This window comes from Panthera uncia, chromosome D1 (assembly GCF_023721935.1).
Source record: "Panthera uncia isolate 11264 chromosome D1, Puncia_PCG_1.0, whole genome shotgun sequence".
Lineage (NCBI taxonomy): Eukaryota > Metazoa > Chordata > Mammalia > Carnivora > Felidae > Panthera > Panthera uncia.
The window spans coordinates 68,746,646-68,765,493 of NC_064808.1; the positions used below are offsets into that span (position 1 = coordinate 68,746,646).

At 34.7% G+C, this 18,848-nt stretch overlaps 1 protein-coding gene across 1 annotated transcript in view; it reads right to left on the reverse strand.

The window, feature by feature from the left end:
• Positions 1–18,848, reverse strand: part of NOX4 (NADPH oxidase 4) — a 167,445-nt gene that overhangs the window by 8,181 nt on the left and 140,416 nt on the right. The window contains exons 14-17 of the mRNA XM_049653262.1: positions 17,738–17,857; positions 15,401–15,509; positions 7,452–7,520; positions 5,922–6,022 (exon numbers count right to left, since the gene is read on the reverse strand). Coding sequence (XP_049509219.1) covers positions 5,922–6,022; positions 7,452–7,520; positions 15,401–15,509; positions 17,738–17,857 — 399 coding nt within the window. The remainder of the gene's footprint in view (positions 1–5,921; positions 6,023–7,451; positions 7,521–15,400; positions 15,510–17,737; positions 17,858–18,848) is intronic.

An 18,848-nucleotide genomic window follows, 5' to 3' on the forward strand; every position in this document is an offset into this window, starting at 1 on the left:
GAAATCCTGCCATTTGCAACAACATGATTGCAACTGGAGGGTATTGTACTAAGTGATATAAATCAGACAAAGAAAGACAAATACTGTGTAGAAACAGAGAACATATTGGTGGTTGTCAGGGCCAGGCAAAAGAGGAAGGGAATGGGTGAAGGCTGACAGAGAATTATAAACTTCCAATTGTAAGAATAAGTTCTGGGAATGTAATGTACAGCATGGTGACTATAGTTAACAATACGGTGTTGTATATTTGAAAGGTGCTAAGAGAGTAGATTGTTAAAGTTTTCTTTACACACACACACACAAATTGTAATTACATGAGGCGATGGCTGGCTGTGTTGACTAACTAACCTTCTTATGGTAGTCATTTTGCAATATATATACATATATCAAATCATTATATATATCAAATATTACATGGTACATATTCAATTTATATAATATTATATGTTAATAATATCTCGAAAGCTGGAAAAAATCAAACAATATTTTTTATTCCATGAAATAATAAAGTGTAATATATTTTGTAATGAATACATATATTATACAAATAATAATAATAATAATAATAATATGTAATGAAATAGTTTAAACACTACAATTAAAACCTCCAACTAAAAAAGTCTGATATACATGAAACAAAAACTAATAGGACTATAAAGACAAATAAAGTTAGAGTTACAGTTGATGATTTCAACACTCCTCTCTATAATTGATAGAAAAAATAGAAAACCAGTAAGCATACTGAAGACCTAAATACCATTAACAACCAATTGTAACTAATATTTACAGTGAGCTCTATCCCCAGACAATGGAATATAAATTCTTTTCAAGTGCATGCGGAATGTTCATCAACACAGACCATATTTTGGGCAATAAAACACGTCTCAATACATTTTAAAGGATAGAAATCACAAAGAGTATATTTTCTCAACAGAACCCAATTGAACTAGGAATCAAAACCAAAAAGATATATGTAAAATCCCCACATGTTTGGAAATTAAACAACATACTTCTAAAATAACCAATGGGTCAAAGAAGAAATCACATAGAAAACTTAAAAATATTTTGAAGTGTATAAAAACACAAACAAAACATATCCACATTTGTGTGATGTAGCTGAAGTGTGGAGAGGGAAGGAAATTTATAGTATTGAACACTTTTATTAGAAAATAAAAAGGGTCTGAAATCAATGATATAAGGTTCTACTTTAAGAAACTAGCAAAAGAAAACCTAAGTAAACCCGAAGTGAGAAGAAAATTAAAAAGAAACATGAAAATAAATTGCCTTATACATAATAAAATTTAGATTATTATTAAAACCAGATCTAGACACACTAGATCTGAAACCTAGTAACACACTAGGTTACTTAGATTGAATAAAATTGAACAATTCAATTTACACTACCAAAAAACAAAAACAAACAAAAAACCTAGTGTGGCTTTCATGAAAATGAGTAGGCAGTGAGTCATTGTTTGTTTGTGTACATTCTCTGTCATGCTGCGTTACAGTAAGATAACATTACTTTCTTCACAGGGCAATTATAAAGTTCATTTTTCAATTTTTACAGATTTCCTGATGGCTTCTCTTAAATTATTTTTTTTTTGAGAGGGAGACAGCATGAGTGGGGGGGGTTGGGAGGGAGGGGGAGAGAAGGAGAGAGAGAGAGGCAGAGAGTGAGAGAGAGAGAGAGAGAGAGAGAGAGAGAGAGGGAATCCCAAGCAGGCTCCATGCCTAGTGCAGAACCCCATGCAGGGCTCTATCTCACAACTGTGAGATCATGATCTGAGCTGAACTCAAGAGTTGGATGCTTAACCCTCTAAGCCATCCCAGTGCCCCTAAAATCATCATTTTTAAGGCACCCATATATCATATTTTTTACATTTTTGTATTTCAGTTGTTAACTAGGTTAACTCTAGTAGATCTTTGTGTAATTTGAGGAGTTCCCCAGTGTGAGTTTCACTAACAATGAGATCCTGTAACTTTTTCAAGATCTACACTTAATCTCTGCAATCCATTTGCACTAAATTTGTATTTGGTTTCTGCAGTCCAACAACCATCTGGAGATTTATCTACAAAAACTTTGCTGAGATGGGTAGAAATAGATGTTAAGCAGAGAATGTTGTTTGGGGCCAGATGATGGGAACTAGTTCCATAATTAATGTTCAACATATTTGTACATATTGTATATTTGTGCATATTATACCAATCTTTGTTTTTCCGTGCAGATTTGCAAGTGTGGGATCTCATAATAATGACAGTTTATTCACTCCTTGTGAATATAGATTCAGAAGGTTTGAGTGACTTGACCCAGGGACATAAGATCGAATGTGAGAGATCAGACCCAGGTATATTTAAAAAATACAGCATCTCTTCTTGATAAAAACCCTCAACAAAGTAGGGATAAAGGGAACACACCTCAACATCATAAATATACAAAAGACCCACAGCTAGTATCATCCTCAATGGGGAAAAGCTGAGAGCTTTTCCTCTAAGGTTAGGAACAAGACAGGGATGTTCACTCTCACCATTGCTATTCAGTATACTACTGGGACTAGAGATCCTAGCCTCAGCAATCAGACAACAAATATAAATAAAAGGCATCCAAATGAACAAAGAAGAAGTCAAACTTTCCCATTTGCAGACGACATGATACTCTATGTAGAAAACCTGAAAGACTACCCAAAATTGCTAGAATGGATACAGAGATTTGTATTTTTTAAAACACCAGGAGGAAGATATACAGATACGGTCTCAAACATTTTACTCCATCCCAGAGTATTAGTTCTCTACTCCAAAAGCCACATAAAGTTAATCCTTTATTTCTCCTTTCGTATAATGCATAAATTTGACTAATTTATGATATGATACGCATTTTTATTATAAGTAAGAGGAAACTGGACTTTGGTTAGGCATAACAAAAAATTTCCTGACATGCTTTTAATACTGAATGGCTTACGAAGTAATATCTAGAATCTTTTTATACTTTTGAAAAATTAGTTGTTGACTTTTAGTGTATTATAGTTAATATTCTGCTGTAATACACATAATGGACACATCTCACTTGCAACATCTCACTGTCCCTAAGAGGGACATGGTAAAATAAAATTGCTATTCTTTCTATTTGGGACAATGTTTTGCTGTAAATGAAGCACATTGAACTTTACAGTCAGAAGATAGGGTTCATGTATAAATTCTGACTCATTAACCATGGCTTGAGATAAATCATTACCTTTTGGGCCCTAGTTCCTCCTTTTGTCAAATAATGATGAAAATAGGGTGACTTCAAAAGCTCCTTCACTTTCCTTGATCATGTAATACCATTACATAATTCATTTCCTGAATTTAAAAAAGCCACACAAGGAAGGAACCACCTCATACATGTGTGCAAAGTAAATTGAGCATAAACTGATTCAGCCTTTTGGTTTTGATAGGACAGTATTTAAATGTGTATACTCTTTGAGCCAGCAATTCCATTTCAAGGATTCTAACCTTGAACTGCAACTCCCAAAGAGCCTGAGAAAGTATGTGCAAAGATAATTACTATAGCACTGTTAGTAATGGTAGAGAACTGGAGGTAACCTATATATCCATACTGTAGAATACTGGGAGGTAGAATTACATGGAAATCATCCATGAACAATATATGAGTGTATCTGAAAAAGACTACATTAAAGAATTCTATGTAATAGATTCATTCAATTTGCATTAAAATTTAAGGTTCATATTTTCAGTATATAGATTTTAAATATATATGCATACATATACATGTACATGTATAAGTATGTATGTATGTGACTTTATATATTCTTTCAGTAATTCATGTACATGAGGTTAACCAAAATTTTATATCTCAAATGAGGACTTCTCTTTAAGTATCACCTTTTTTCTAGTTAATGAACCTTAAGATGTTCATCCATTCTTTTCCTAAATATGCCATGTAAAAATTCTTTAAAAATAATGCGTTTTTAGGTGTTTGGCCAGAGCAAATACAGAAAGTGAAAGTGTTGTACAAAATGTCAACAGCAGATGGTATACACTTGTTCTTCTTAAACCAGCTTTGCTGTTTGAAGGAAATGAACAACCAAGCAAATAAACATACAAAATCAATCTAAATCATGAAAAGTTTAACTGATGAGAATTCTTAAGAAGGAACCAAAGAAATCAAGAATCCCAATCTAATTTCTTATAAATGATCCTTTCCTGTAATAGAGTTTGGTTTGAGGAAAAACAATAGCAACAATAACAAAATTGCAAGGTTTTCATCACTATACCAAGAAAATTAATAAAAGGATGCTTGTCAGGAGTCAACCATATATTTTTTTAAAATTTTGTTCCTGAGGCTCCAGGAGCCATTACAATTCCTAAAACAAAATCTCTGAAGATGGAGCCAGGAGCCATGATACATCAGTGATTCTTTCAATAAATTGTATTTATCTAGGAGTTCATGAACTGAAGCATTTTTAAAACTCTTCATCTGATAAGCTGTCTCATTCATTCACAAATATCCTTTTTATATTTATAAAAATGTATTTTTTTAAATTGTGAATTGATTAACTATATACTAGTAATTGTAATAGTAAATCAATCTAGGAGAGCAACAAAGGAAATTTTAAAAATTAAAACTTCAATTTATGTACATTCTTATTACAGAAGTATGTTTACTTAAGTAACAAAAATACAATTAGTTCAAATGTAAAAACATATTGAATTTTGATAAATTCTATAGGTTAAATACAATGGAAATACAAGTTCAAGTAGAAAAAATAATGTATGGGCGCCTGGGTGGCTCAGTTGGTTAAGCGTCTGACTTTGGCTCAGGTCATGAGCTCGTGGTTCGTGAGTCAGAGCACCATGTCGGACTCTGTGCTGACAGCTCAGAGCCTGGACCCTGCATTAGATTCCGTGTCTCCCTCTCTCTCTCTCTCTCTGCCCCTCCCCCACTCATGCTCTGTTTCTCTCTCTCTCTCAAAAATAAGTATTAATAAAAAAATTTTTTAAAGAAAAAATAATGTAAAATTTCCAATTGCTAGCGAAAGCTTTTTGTGTATCTTTACAAATATATGAGGTTGGTATCAAAAAACTGGTATTTCAATTCCAGTAGACAGGTTTAAAAGAGTTACATTAATTTTAAAATGTCAGCATGTGCAATATGTTAGAAATTAGAGCCTTTGCAACTATTTAACTTATGATGAAACTATTTCAATACCAAATTTAAAATGTGTGAGTGGGTATACTGTTTTCAAAATACCCTTAGAATTCTTATAGACCACTGCCTTGAACAATAAGTTTACAAAAAAAGGGGGGTTGTGGCTAATCTGTGCCTTACAGTGAATGCTTTCCTTAAACGGTAATCTCTTTAGACCATAGACATGTATTTCATAATACTAAGATTCTTCATAGAATTATAGCTTCCAAGAAAAAAAATTATGTTTGGAAATACTCCTGTATTAGAGACTCCATATTACCACTAAGGATTTTAAAAGTTTATTCATTCTGATAAAAAAAAATGCAAATGCCTGATTCTTAAGTGCATTCATTCATTGTTAGAAATGCTGGTAGAGTTCCCTTGTTTGCCAACATGATTTTGAAAAGTTTTTCCAGTGATCACCTGATATATGATGTTGGAATGAATACCCATTTTAATATGGGTCTATGCAAATTTGAAAGTACGTAGGATAGTTTCTTCATAAATTCTTTATAGACTATTTCCAAGCCAAATTTTAATCATTTGATGTTACAGATATGTGTGAGGTGGTCCCTGACTTGCTTCCTTCTTTGAGAGTGATAATTGAGTGTTTAAGTGACTTTGCCATTTGTAAACCCATTACCTAATTCATCTTTAAAAACTACATGTTATGACTTGAGAATATTTTAATTTGATCATTAGCCACATGGTAAATTTCCTGAGAATTAGTACTTACCCTCTGTTACATTTTGCTATTTCATCAAACAGAAGTTTCCACCGAGGACGTCCAATAAAAAGTCTTGAATTCAGTGCTTGGTATTTTTCTCCAATTATCTTCTGCCAAAAAGAAAGCACTATATTTTATATGACACAGAGTTGGACGATAACTTATTTCTCTAACATCATTTCTACTGGTGCTGTGGCTTCCTACCAAATTGCTGTGATTTAAAGAATATAAGTATCAAATGGCAAGCTATTAAGTATAGTCATTTAGAAACATCATTTCCTTCCTCTTTTCCTTTAAAATCCATTATCTTCTTGAATTCCATTATTACAAATGGCTGATTTTCCTAGACTTCAGTTAGTTGCTTCATTTTTAACAACCACAATGTTAAAGAAGGCATTTTAATTGACTACTCTCAAAAAGGGTGTAGCACATAAACTTTATTGAAGTGTTTTTGCACTGCAAATACAGTTGTCATATTTGGCTCATTGTAGGAGTAAAATACTACAAATTGTCATCATAAATTTGGGGAAATGATCCTAGACAAGACAGCCTAAGACAGAAGAGCTCCACATCTTGAGTCGATCAACAAAATAACTTCTAACGGGTTGGTGTTTGCAATTAACAGAATATTAGATCTGGATCGGCAATGAAGGGTCAGAGGGAAGTGAGAAGAGAGGGGGAGAGTGTCTGAGTCCCAGGCAGACAAACGGAGAACCAATGCAATTTATGCTCCATACCTTAATTACAGCCATACCATGAGGAATAACGATACTGACTTCCTTCATGAGAATAGGAAAATGAAATATTTTTTTACATACCAAATGGGGTAGAAATCTGACTAGAAAAAATAGGGTTAGGTTAGTTTTGAAGTAACTGACAAGCATTCATAGTTTGTATTCAAAGTATTATAGAAAATATATAATGGAAAATACTAAAATAAAACTTGTAAAAGCATTCATGCCCAGATTTATACACCTGTGCAGCACTTCCATGCCATCTGTAAACCTCAGTTTCCTCATCTATAATGTGAGGATGGCAATATCATCTACCTCTTGGATCTGTTGCAATTACACAAGATAATGAATATGAGATGCTGAGCACAGGGTCCCTAGTATAGTAAGTACATGATGCGTAATGGCTATTTCTATGTTGTTTAGTTTCCCTTGAAGAGAAATAAGCTTAACTACATATGATCTTATCTTGTCTCTCCACATAAAAACTCCTCTTGATGAACACAATCATGAGACTGTTCGCTCATGGTCTGATTTCTGGAGGTGAAGAGTTTGAGATAACAGTGAAAAGGAGAGAGATGAACTCAAAGGTCTGTTCCCGCTCCCTGTGAGGAGGACAGATGAAAGACCTAATACCGTTAGCTTCAAGGACAAGCCATGGGTTTTCTGGACACATTCCAAAAGAGGCCTTCCTCTGGGAAACTTCTATTCAAACCACCTGCAGAAATGTTCTTCCAGCATGGCCCTTAGAGGAGATCTTCTATTATCAAGAGGCTTGTTTAATTTATGAAAACATCCAACCACATACCTGTATCCCATCTGTTTGACTGAGGTACAGCTGGATGTTGACATAGTCAGGTCTGTTCTCTTGCCAAAACTGAGAGGACATAAAAGTAAATAGACATGAGAATTCCTTCTGTGTACTCAGACTTTCTCCTATTCTAACATATGTGATTCTACAATTTAAGATGTATGGTGTCTAATCACAGTCAACCTTTACTAGCAAATGTGTATATATACATAGGTACATATATGTATGTCATATACATGCCAGATTCTGACATTAAAAACCTGCTCCTATTGTCACAATTAGTGCAAGCAGTAGTAGTAGTGATAAGGGAATAGTAGATGGTAGCAGTGCAAGACCATAATCCTGTCATCTTATTTCACTTTTTAATTTTTTTAGAGAGAGAGATAAAGAGAGTGAGTGGGTGAGAGAGGGACACAGGGGGAGAGAGACAGAGAGACAGAGAGAAAGAGAGACAGAAGAGAGAGAGAGAATCCCAAGCAGGCTCCACACTCAGCATGGAGCTACACATGGGACTCAATCCACTACCCTGGGATCATGACCTGAACCGAAATCAAGAGGTAGGATGCTCAACTGACTGAGCCACCCAGGAATCCCTATGTTATCTTTATACATACAAAACCAAGCATGTGAAATATTACACTGATATCCCCCTAAATCCTTTCCCTATATCTCTTATTTTATTCCTTAAGAGTCCCTAAATTAGAACCAAGAGTTCACTCCTAAAGAACATGATTTTCTTTAAAAAAAAAAAAAAAAAAAACACAAATAATGATATAAAATATGCATGCTAGGAATCACAAAAAAAAAAAAACCAACAAAAACAAAAACAAAAGGCAGAGTTCTTATTCTTGCCTTCCTCTTAGTCAGCACTAGTTTTCCTTGTACAAAAATGTATGAGGCTGTAAACATACCTGCCAAAATAAAATAGTCTCAAAAAAAATCTCAAACATTTCAATGCCTTGAAAAATAAAATAAGAAAAATATCACCTACAGGAAAATAAACTCAGCAAAGAGGGTAAAAGGGTTGTTCTTGTCTCTGTATGCTGCCTTTTTCTAGAAGACAAAAATGAACCTACTAATAATTGGCCTTCCTCTGAATGAACCCTGACTTCTGAAATCTGTTATTTTAAAAATATTTTTGCACTTGAAATTAATATTACACTGCATGTTAGCTAATTGGAATTTAAATAACTTAAACTGGAATTTAAACAAAAAGTTTTAAATATTTTTAAATGTTATACAAATACAAGTTTAAAAATAATTTTTATAATATATTTTTTTTATTTTTAAAAGTATTCTTCTTCTTAGGGCCTCCTTTCATCACCCCGATAAGGACAAGACATCAAAAGTGGAAGAGAAGGAGAGGAGCACCTCCACCTGGTGGGCTCCTTGGAGAACAGAGAGGAGTGTTTGAGGTGTGGATCCCAGGAAAGGCATCAATAGGAACAGCACTTCTTCAAAAGACAAACCATTTCTTGAACAGAGATCAGCATAGTGGGTTTGCTTTAGATGGTAATGTTTTGTTGGACTTTACTGCAGCAAGAGGATCCACTGATTCAAAGTATTATTTCTATATTATACTATGATACATTATCTACATTACGTACAATGGCCAAGTTTATAGCAACATTATCTACAATGGCCAAGTTATGGAAACAGCCCAAGTGTCCACCGACTGATGAATGGATAAAGAAGATGTGGTATATATACAATGGAATATTACTCAGCTATAAAAGCAAATGAAAACTTGCCATTTGCAATCACATGGGTGGAGCCAGAGAGTATAATGCTAAGTGAAATAAGTCAGAGAAAGACAAATGCCATATGATTTCACTCATATGTGTAATTTAAGAAATAAAACAAACACGCATAGGGAAAAAAAGAGAGGGGGCAAACCAAGAAACAGACTTTTTTTTTTTTTTAATACACTCTTAACTATACTGAATGGTTATCAGAGAGGAGGTGGGTGGGGATAGGTTAAACAGGTTATGGGGATTAAGGAGTGAACTTGCAAAGAGCACCAGGTGATGTATGGAAGTGCTGAATCACTATATTGTACACCTGAAACTAATATTACAGTGTCTGTTATAACTGGAATTTAAATAAAAATTTAAAAATAAGTATTTAATTTAATTTAATATAAAAAATGATACATTGGGACTCAAAGTAGAAGTTTTAGGAATGCAAAAAAAAAAAAAGGCACATTGCAAATGGTGGGGGGATTAAGTAGGGTTTCATCACCCCTCTGGCCCCATTTACCGTGGGAGGAACACGTGGCAGGTGACTTGTCTCTCTTCCCATATTGGCCCTGAGACTTCTAAGGATTTACTCACTCATCTAGGCCTCAGGTTTTTTCATCAGGAAAATGGTAGGGCTGAATGTCATCATCTCTTTTCAGATGTAAAACTATACATTTTCTGACAGGTGGAAACTCTGAGTTATAAAGCCCCAATAAAAACATATTTACTTTAAAAGTGATAAATGATCATTCTCAGCTCCCATCATACTCTTAAAATATAATCGTTAATTATATACCATCAAATAGCTGCCTCAAGTTACAGCCAAATGCTAAATTCATTTTTAGGCCCTTTTGGAACTGAATCAGGATTTATGACTTTTAGTTCCAAAAAAACAGAAGTTTCTAGATGCCAGTGATGAATAGCACCTCAAAAAACACATGGCTTTTGTTGATTCTTGTCTTAAATGTTTACCAGGATGCTGTTCTGAGATCAGTCCAATGACTCCTGCATCGATAACTGGTATTTGGTACCCACAGCCCCTAGTAAGAACTATGGAAATTTGAATGATGTTTTTAATGATGTCAATGTCTCCACTTTAACCTACCCCTCACTGAAGATAATAATATCTACTAAGGGAACAATTTTCTACAAATAAAAGGAAAAGGGAAAAAAAATAAGGCAAAAATAAATATATGGATCAACACAATCTTGCAAATAGATTAGGACTGTAGGATCATGCACAAATATTATGTTCTTCATTTTTACTTCTCCTGCCTATCACCCTTCCTTATTTTTCTCACAAATAAAAAATAACAGGATGTGAGTCCTGGAAGGAACTTTACAGATCACTAAGAGGAATCATGGTAATCATTTCTTAAATGCCTTCAAAATGATAGATACTTTAGATATATTAAAGCTAAGTCTCACATCAGGTTTCAAGTGCTGGTAGCCTCCTTTACAAATTGAAAGCATAAATCAGGTTTATAGAGATTAAGTGATTTACTCAAGGACTTGCAGTTCATATGAGGTAGAACCACTGTTCCATTGTAAATGACAGAATCCGAATGCCTGATGTAGCCTTGATCCCTCATTTTGATTTTGCCAATATGACCCACAGAGGTGAAGTGACTTGGAGCAAGTCATGTGGTTAGATATTAGCCGAGCTGGTACCAGATCACCTGACATCTGGCCCTGTGGTCTCCTTCATTCACCAGGTTGGACAATCTGCCCAAGCAAGATCCACTTAAGATCCACATTTGTCATCACGGCAGATAGTCTGACACCAAGACAGTCACTAGGGCAACTAAGGTAACTTTGTCTTAGGCATTCTAGAATAATGTGAAACACAGTTGGAACAAGATTGAAAGACTCTATATTTTCATTGGTTTTCAAAAACATTTTCACCTACTCTCACATAAACTGTATGTAAAGTCACTATGCTGTATTGCAGTTGATCTCTCTGTCTCTCTCTCTCTGTCTCTCTCTCTCTCTCTCTCACACACACACACACACACACACACACACACACGCTGAACTTGGTAACACAGTTGCAAACACATCATCCTTAGAAGCATAACTGAAGGACCAATGTTCATCCCGCTGATGTGAAAAATCAAAACCTGGGTGCAGAAGTGTGTATAGAAGATAGTCATCACTGTATTGTTTACACTAGTTTAAAGCTTGTATATTATTTACTCCACAGAATCTTAAGGATAAAGCACATCCATCAAAAAACTTGAAATGAAAACATAAATCTTAAGATTCAACTCCTTTGAAGGTCCAGCCACTTAACATTCTTGTCTTTCCTTTAATCCTTTCCTTCCCTACTACTTGCCTTATACAACATCTATTATTCAAATGTGCCTTTTCTCATCTTGGATCCACTTATGGCCTCTTATTTAAAAAAAAAGTACAGGTTTTAGATATCAGTTCAAGAAAGATTAAAAAATTAGAAAAACAAAGGTAGAATTAGGAAATCCCATAAGTAATACAACTGGTTAATAATCATATGAAGAGAGGTTCAATCTTATTAGCATTCAGGAGAAAATAGAATGAGATCTCACTGTTTAAGAGATTGGTAGAGATTAACAAGATTGGTAATATAATGTTTTAAAATAAATGTCTCTCATACTCTTTGGTAGAAATGAAAATTTCTCTTTGGAGAGTGTTTTGTCAGTATATATTAAAAATTTAAATTCATTCACAACCTCCTCATAACCTCCAACTCAGGAAGTCAGTCTTGGGGATCAACCCAGCAAAAAATACTCACAAATCGAAGAGTGGTGATTTTGCTCTTAAAAGTTTTTCCTCTTTAGCCTCAAAGACAGAACTCTCTCATGGTTTTCCTGCTAACTCACTGGCCAGTCTGACCAGACTCCTTTGTTGGCTGTAATTCATCTTCTGTGCCTCCAGAAACTGCAATATCCCAGAGCTTGATGTTTTCACACACACTTCCAAGATCTACATTTATATCAGTCTTGCTCAAATCCTTTCAATGGCTTCTCATCCCTCCCGTTTGTCCCCTCCTGATTCAGCAGGTCCTTGGTAGGTCCCAGGAATCTGTACTTTTTTTTTCCAATTGTGGTAAAATATACATAACTGTCCTTAAGTGTACAGTTCGTGACATTAAATACGTCCACACTGCTGTGCAGCCATCACCACCCTCCACCTCCAGAACTGTGTCATCTTTCTAAACTGAAACTCCATGCCCATCAAACAATAACCCTCTGTTCATGTTTCCTGAGTCCCTGGCAACCACTGTTCTACTTTCTGTGTCTACGAACTAGACATCTATGTACCTCATATAAACAGAGTTGTACTATATTTGTCCTTTTACGTCTGATTTAATTCATTTAGTATAACATTTTCGAGGTTCATCCACACTGCATTTCTCAGAACTTCATTCTTTTTTAAGAAATATTATTCCCTTCTATGTATATGCCACATTTTCTTTATCCATCAGCAGGCGTTTGGGTTATGTGGCTATTGTGAATAATGCTGCTATGAACACCGGTGTACAAATATCTGTTCAAATCCTTGCTTTCAGTTCTTCTATCTCCAGAAACCATTTATTTTTTGCATAAAATCCAAAGACTTTATGTCATCCACTTTTCCCCCAAAACAGCATACACACCAGGTCTCTCTCTGATTGATTCTCTTACTATTTTCCCCCTTTCTTACTTTGCTTTGCCCACACAGATTTCTTTCATCTTCTTCCCAAACTACCAAGCATACCACTGCATCAGAGCCCTAGCCTGTGGAGTTAGATCCCCTTTTCCACAAGATTTCTGCCTAGTCTGCTCATTCATTTCACTAAGGGCTCTGCTAAAATACCTTTCTGGGAGTTGAATTCCCAATTACACAATATATAATTAGTGTGTCCTTTATGGTTTACTCTGTTGCTTTATCCCGCTTTCTTTTTCTTCTTTGTCCTAATCAGAATCAGGCATCCTATGTATTTAGTAGTTTGTTGTCTATCTTCCCCACTTAGGATGAGCTCAAAAACTTGTTTTTGTTTTGCTCTCCAATGTAGCTCCAGGTCCCAGAACAGTCTGTGATTCATGGCAGGCAATGAGTGATTATTTGATGAGTGACAGAATGACAGACTGAATAAATGAAAATCTGCATACAAAGACATGTATGATACTCACTGCAGTGTTCTTTGTTATAAAAAAGATCCATCATTAAGGGATGGTTAAATAAAGTACTAAGTACATCTATATTGCAAAATACTCTATAGCAGTAAAAAGAATGAGGTAACTCTATTATGTGCTATTATTAAAAATGTTCAAGACATAGTGATAAGCTTAAAATAAGCAATTCATAGAACAATACAAATAGTACGGTAGAATTTATACAACACTCTTGAGTTACCTCTGGTTACACAGATTGGGTGAGGAAAATATTAAGGAAGGATTTGGTTTATCTGAATGATTTGACACTTTTCCAAAGAAGGCATATGGATTACCAAGAGACACATGAAAAAAAATGCTCAACATCACTAATAATTGTGAAAATGCAAATCAAAATCACAATGAGATATCACCACACATCTGTCAAAATGGCTAGTATTAAAAAAGAAATACTAAGTGTTCATGAGGACATGGAGGAAAAATAACCCTCATGTACTGCTGGTGGCAATGCAACCACTGTGGAAAACAATAAGAGAAGTACCTTAGAATATTAAAAATGGAAATACCATATGACCCAGTAATTCCACTACTGGGTAATTTACCCAAAGAAAGTTCAAACACTAATCTCAAAAGACATATGCACCCCTATGTTTATTGCAGCATTATTTGCAATAGCCAAATTTTTGAAGCAACTTAAATGTTTTCCGATACATGAATGGAATGATCATATATACATATGTATATAAATAGAGAGAGAGATAATTGAGAAACATATATATATCATATATATATATATATATATATGATATATATATAATGAGAAATAAATCTTGTCATTTGCAACAATATGGATTGACCTAGAGGGTATTATGCTAAGTGAATGAAATCAGAGAAAGACAAATACCATATGATTTCACTTCTATGTAGAATCTAAAAAACAAAACAAATAAGGCACCCAGGTAGCTCAGTCAGTTAAGTGTCCAACTTTGGCTCAGGTCATGATCTCACGACTCATGAATTCAGGTCCTGCATCAGGTTCTGTGCTGACAGCTCAGAGCCTGGAGCCTGCTTTGGTTTCTGTGTCTCCCTCTCTCTCTCTTATCCTCCCCCACTCACACTCTCTCTCTCAAAACTATAAATATTAAAAATTTTTAAAACACAAAACAAACATACAGAAATAGGCTCATAAATACAGAGAACAAACTGGGGGGTAGCCAAAGGAAAGGGGGGTTGTGGTATAGATGAAACAGGTGAAAAGGATTGAGAGGTACAGACTTCCAGTTATAAAGATGAAAATTATAGCATAGGGGAGCTAGCCAATAATTTATAATAACTTTTTATGGTGAAAGATTATGACTACATGTATTGTGGTAAGCAGTTTGTAATGTGTAATTGTCAAATCACTATGCTATACATCTGAAACTAATAAAACACCGTATGTCAACTATTCTACAACTAAAAAGAAAAAATTTATAGCAAAAATGCATATTTGTATTACTTGTATAATTTGCAAAAATTAAGATATATATATCAATAGATAAATAAAAAGCTACATGTAGGATAGATGAAGGAGGCCTGCTTTTTATTTAAGAAATAAAACTTAGAATTTGGGATTTTCGACATTCTGCCTAGTGTGCCAAAAGTTTGGTGATGGTCCATTTGGAATATTAAAGGTGGAAATAAGAGATTAGAGCTAACAGAACGAAGGATGGAAAGTGTAGTAGCAACCACCTGCTGATGTGGCCCTCTACGTGCTTTCCCTCATCACCCCATATGCATACCTCACCGACCATAAGCCTACATTTCCAGGTTAAAATATTCTACATTAAAACACAAATATGAGCATTTCTATGTTAAAAAATACCATAGATATATACACATATTCTCAGATAGCAACATCTGAAAATGTGTGTACTAAATTATTAACATGCTCTTCCTGTTCTCTTAAGAATTTTTTCTCGTTCTTTCAACTTATCTGCATATTTCCTGGTTTATTCTATAATAAGTATTTATTATTTTTGTCATTTGAAAAAAATACTATTTTTAATGAAAAAAATAACCAACCGAATTTTACCTTGTTATGTAACACACAGAGTAAGTCTGCAAACCAACGGAAGGACTGGATGTCTCTGCACACCCAAATAAAATATAGTCTTCTGAGCTTGTACGGTTCCCAGTCATCCCTGTAAAATTAAAAGAACGCAGCAGGGATTAGGATGAAAAAAAAATTAAGAATCCCTGTATCTGAAAATTTGCTTTTCATTAGTAAGCAAGCAACCCACAGAAAAACCAGTCATTTACATTTTATCATTTGTCATAGGACTTACTACAGCTCTTAAACGAATTTAAAATGCAATATACCCACTCAGAGGAACGATACACTCCATGAATTAAAGTGTTTATTATTTGTGAATATTATATGCAGATCATCCATTTCCAGTGTGAAGGCAATAAACTCCTGGACCAGAATAATATGAACCCTGCATCTCAGAAAAAAGTTCTCTATTTTCTGTGAATTCTATCACTCAGCAGGGCTCCACTGGTCATCAGGCGTGCCCTGGCCTCCAGGCAAAATGAGCCAAAACCATTCCAGAAAGCTGGTTGTTTATCCCCTTCTCAATAATCCTTAAAGAAAGAGATGTAACAGCCACCTACTATGTAATGCATTCCAGTAACTCATAATTCCAAGTCTGGATTCCTATTTATAATTATGAAGTCGACTTGAGGTTAAGAAAATATTTTCTCTTTTTCTTAACTTGGAGTGCCCAAATAACTTGCAGTATGTTTTCAGAAGCAAATGATTCCTGGCTTGGAATATGGTTATTTTTCTAAGAACCTCCAAAAAGTCCCAAATTTGTAACAAGTATTTAAAATTGAATATCATTCAAACACAACATTTCAACTTTATTATTCTTTGTTTTAGTACTCCATAAAAGAGTTTTAATGCAAATCGTGCCTTCTTGAAAAGTGAATGGAATACATTTGAGAATAATTTTTTACTATTATGTTTATTTTTTCATGAAAATTAATATTAATCAATTAATTTTTGCTTATAATCTTAGAACTAAAATAACTGAAAAACTATTTACTCGGTAAGCAGTCTCATATTTGAAATTTTTATTCTTCAGTCTGTTATAACTTTGCTGAGTAATAGGCCAAGGCATCATGTGCTCATTTGTTAACTCCTGAGAAAAACTTTTCCTAACCAAAATTCTACAATGACCCCAACCCTTTATTTTTTTTATCCCATTATCCTCTCTTCTTTTTATCATAGTTCTAATATTTTCTGAAATAATGTTATTATGAATTTCTCACTGGTTTATTTTTCACCTGCTCCATCTGAATGGAAGCTTTTTAAGGGCAGGGACTATGTTTCATTCATGACTTTATTACCAGTCCCTATAAGATGGTTTGGCATGTAGGTGCTCCAAAGTATTTGTTGACAGAATGGATGAAGAGTACCACTTACTATTTATGAGGAAGTAGAGAAATGAAGGTTGGTGGAATAATTTTCAAAGGACACAGGAACGGGGAGCCTGGGTCGCTCCATCAGCTGAGCTTCTGACTCTTGGTCTGGGCTCAGGTCATGATCTCACGGTTCATGAGATGGAGCCCCACATCGCGCTCTACATGCTGACAGTGCGGAACCTGTCTGGGATTCTGTCTTTCTCTTCCTCTCTCTCTGACCCTCCCCTGTTCGCTCACTCTCTCACAGAAATGAAGAAATAAACTTTTTAAAAAATAATTTTAAAAAAGGACAGATGAATGCCAAATTGTGATACTTTACAAGAGAGCATGCTGAAAGCCACAGACCACATATTGAGAAACACTGAATTACTCCCCTCATCAATCAGTAAATGGAGTTCCATGAACAACAAGTAAAGTAGTGCCTCCTTATCTGTGGTTTCACTTTCTGTGGTTTCAGTTACCCTCAAGGTCATCCGCGGCAGGGAAGCAGATAATCACTGCTCCACCTGACATATTGTCGGAAGGTCAACAGCACACAATGCTTACATCATTCGCTTCACTTCATCTCATCACCTAGGCATTTTATGATCTCACCTCATCACAAGAAGGGTGACTACATTACGATAAAATATTTTGAGAGATACCACACTCACAAAACTTTCATCACAGTATATTATAATTTTCCTATTTTAATATTTGTTATTATCTCTTATTGTGCATAATTGATAAGTTAAGCTTACAGAAAAAAGCAGAGTATATGTAGGGTTTAGCACCATCTGCAGTTTCAGGCATACACAGGGGATCTTGGAATGTATTCCCTGTGTGCAAGAGGGAGGACTACTGTAGACAAATTCTGTGAGGAATTATCTCATACTAAATGGGAGATGTTTAAAATATTGATAGTTCCCTATTTGAACTAATAAAATGGATCAGAATGACATACAGCAGGGTGTTGAGTATTGATGCAAATGGAGTTACTCCAATGCCTCCGGCCACACAGAGGCTAACCTCGTAGTTCAAGGATTCCTCAAATGGACTTCCAAATGGACCATCAATGTACAGCCTGTGGAGAAGGCAGACAAAGGTGGGAAAAATGAAAAGAAGTTAAATTAATTCTCTGTAGTATGTAGCAAACATGCTGAATCCAATTTCTAGGCTCTGTATGGCTCAGGCCTTATTTCATCACTTCTCATACTGACAAACCTAAAGGAATAAGAAATGTTATGTATAAACTCTCAATACTAAAACAAGTACATCTGTTTCTAAGCCTTCCCTTTTGAGGGAAAATAAAATAAAAAATATTTTAACATTAATTAAAAGTATAGAGAAGCATTTATAGGACCATGACAGATAGCTAAGGACAAGTTAAAGCTCTGATCATATTAGTATATTTGATTAAATTAAAATATCAATTGGTTTACTGTGTCTAAATTCAGTAAGGGTTCTCTTCAATAGCAAAGTCAGTAGTAGCAATATTTACAGAAACATTTACTATGTGAACAGAAAAGTAATAGAAGAAAAAAATAAAGAAACTGTTCCTCCTCTCTCCCTATTGAGGTTTATTAGTATATAAACAGCTGGAGAATAATCTCAAAGGAATCTCCACTTACTTGGGATTGTATATTCAAGCAAGTGTGTGTGTGTGTGTGTGTGTGTGTGTGTGTGTGTGTGAAATCCTTAACTTCAACAAAACTTGCTAATTGTTCACTTAATATTTTTCTTCCATACTTTCTTAATAACAAAACATTAATTTATTCAGGGAAGCAAAGTGACCAGCTGAAACACTACACTGCCTAAAATCTATTGCATTTATTTTGACTGTGTGACTATGAACTTGTTGATGTAACGTAAATGGAAGTACAACCGGAAAAATTGGAAGGCTTCCTGAAGGAAGCTGTCTCAGTTGAAAGGTGCATCTCTTTATTCCTCCCTTTCCTTTTTTTCTTTCTTCTTAGCACCTAAAATGTTGACTTGATGGCCTTAATACTTGTCTTTGATGGCTGTAAAATTAATATAGCCTCTAAAAAACTACCTTGTTCTAGGTATCTTAACGT